The sequence below is a fragment of the Echinops telfairi genome, unplaced genomic scaffold (genome assembly GCF_000313985.2).
Source record: "Echinops telfairi isolate 266 unplaced genomic scaffold, ASM31398v2 ScPeMD7_2;HRSCAF=8, whole genome shotgun sequence".
Lineage (NCBI taxonomy): Eukaryota > Metazoa > Chordata > Mammalia > Afrosoricida > Tenrecidae > Echinops > Echinops telfairi.
In genome coordinates this window covers 59305730-59306419 of record NW_022103898.1, presented here as the reverse complement: position 1 = coordinate 59306419, position 690 = coordinate 59305730, and the positions used below count along the sequence as shown (strand labels likewise).

Below are 690 nucleotides of genomic sequence, written 5' to 3'. Positions count from 1 at the left end.
GAAAAATGAGTATGTTTACTGGTAATTGCTTAGCTGTTAAATTGTAATGCAAATCTTATATTCTTTGTAGGATTATTTAACCATTCATAAGTATGGCAACGCGGCCAGAAATGATCTCTGGAGCACATTGTCTGAGGTAAAGTGTAGAAAGATGGAGAACCCAAACCATCTGACTTTCATTGACACTGACATTGTGCTTTTTCCCCCTTTTCTCATATTGTTTATAAATGTGTAGTAATGAGCCATACAAAAAATGTAATATAAAAGACAATGGGATTTAAATTTACTTGATGCTATTAATGATACCTTGTCTACTTTAAAAAAGACAATATTGATGGAATATAATTTTAATATGTTTGGTAAGAGAGTCATGCTAAAGTGAGAAATACTGCAAGTTTTAAGGAAATATATTTTCTTGTGTGAAGGACAAATATTTAAGTATGCCTGCTAGACACACTGGGGATATTTAATGATGCCGCAAGTACTTACTTTACCAGTAAAATGTATTTTATTCTCCATTATGTTAAAAAAAAGTAATGCTAATAAAACTTCCATATATATGCATGAAGCTTAACTTAAGGTGAGAAAATTAATTTTACTAGCACATTATATTAGCTTAACTGATTTTGAAATATTTCATATTTAGGTAAATTATAAAGGTAAAAGTAAAAATGGTTTAATATAATTATG

The 690-nt window shown here is 28.8% G+C and overlaps 1 protein-coding gene across 1 annotated transcript in view; it reads left to right on the top strand.

Moving 5' to 3' along the window:
- Window positions 1-690, top strand: part of TRHDE (thyrotropin releasing hormone degrading enzyme) — a 528098-nt gene that overhangs the window by 410270 nt on the left and 117138 nt on the right. The window contains exon 8 of the mRNA XM_004700783.2: window positions 71-136. Within this exon, the coding sequence (XP_004700840.1) occupies window positions 71-136 (66 nt within the window). The remainder of the gene's footprint in view (window positions 1-70; window positions 137-690) is intronic.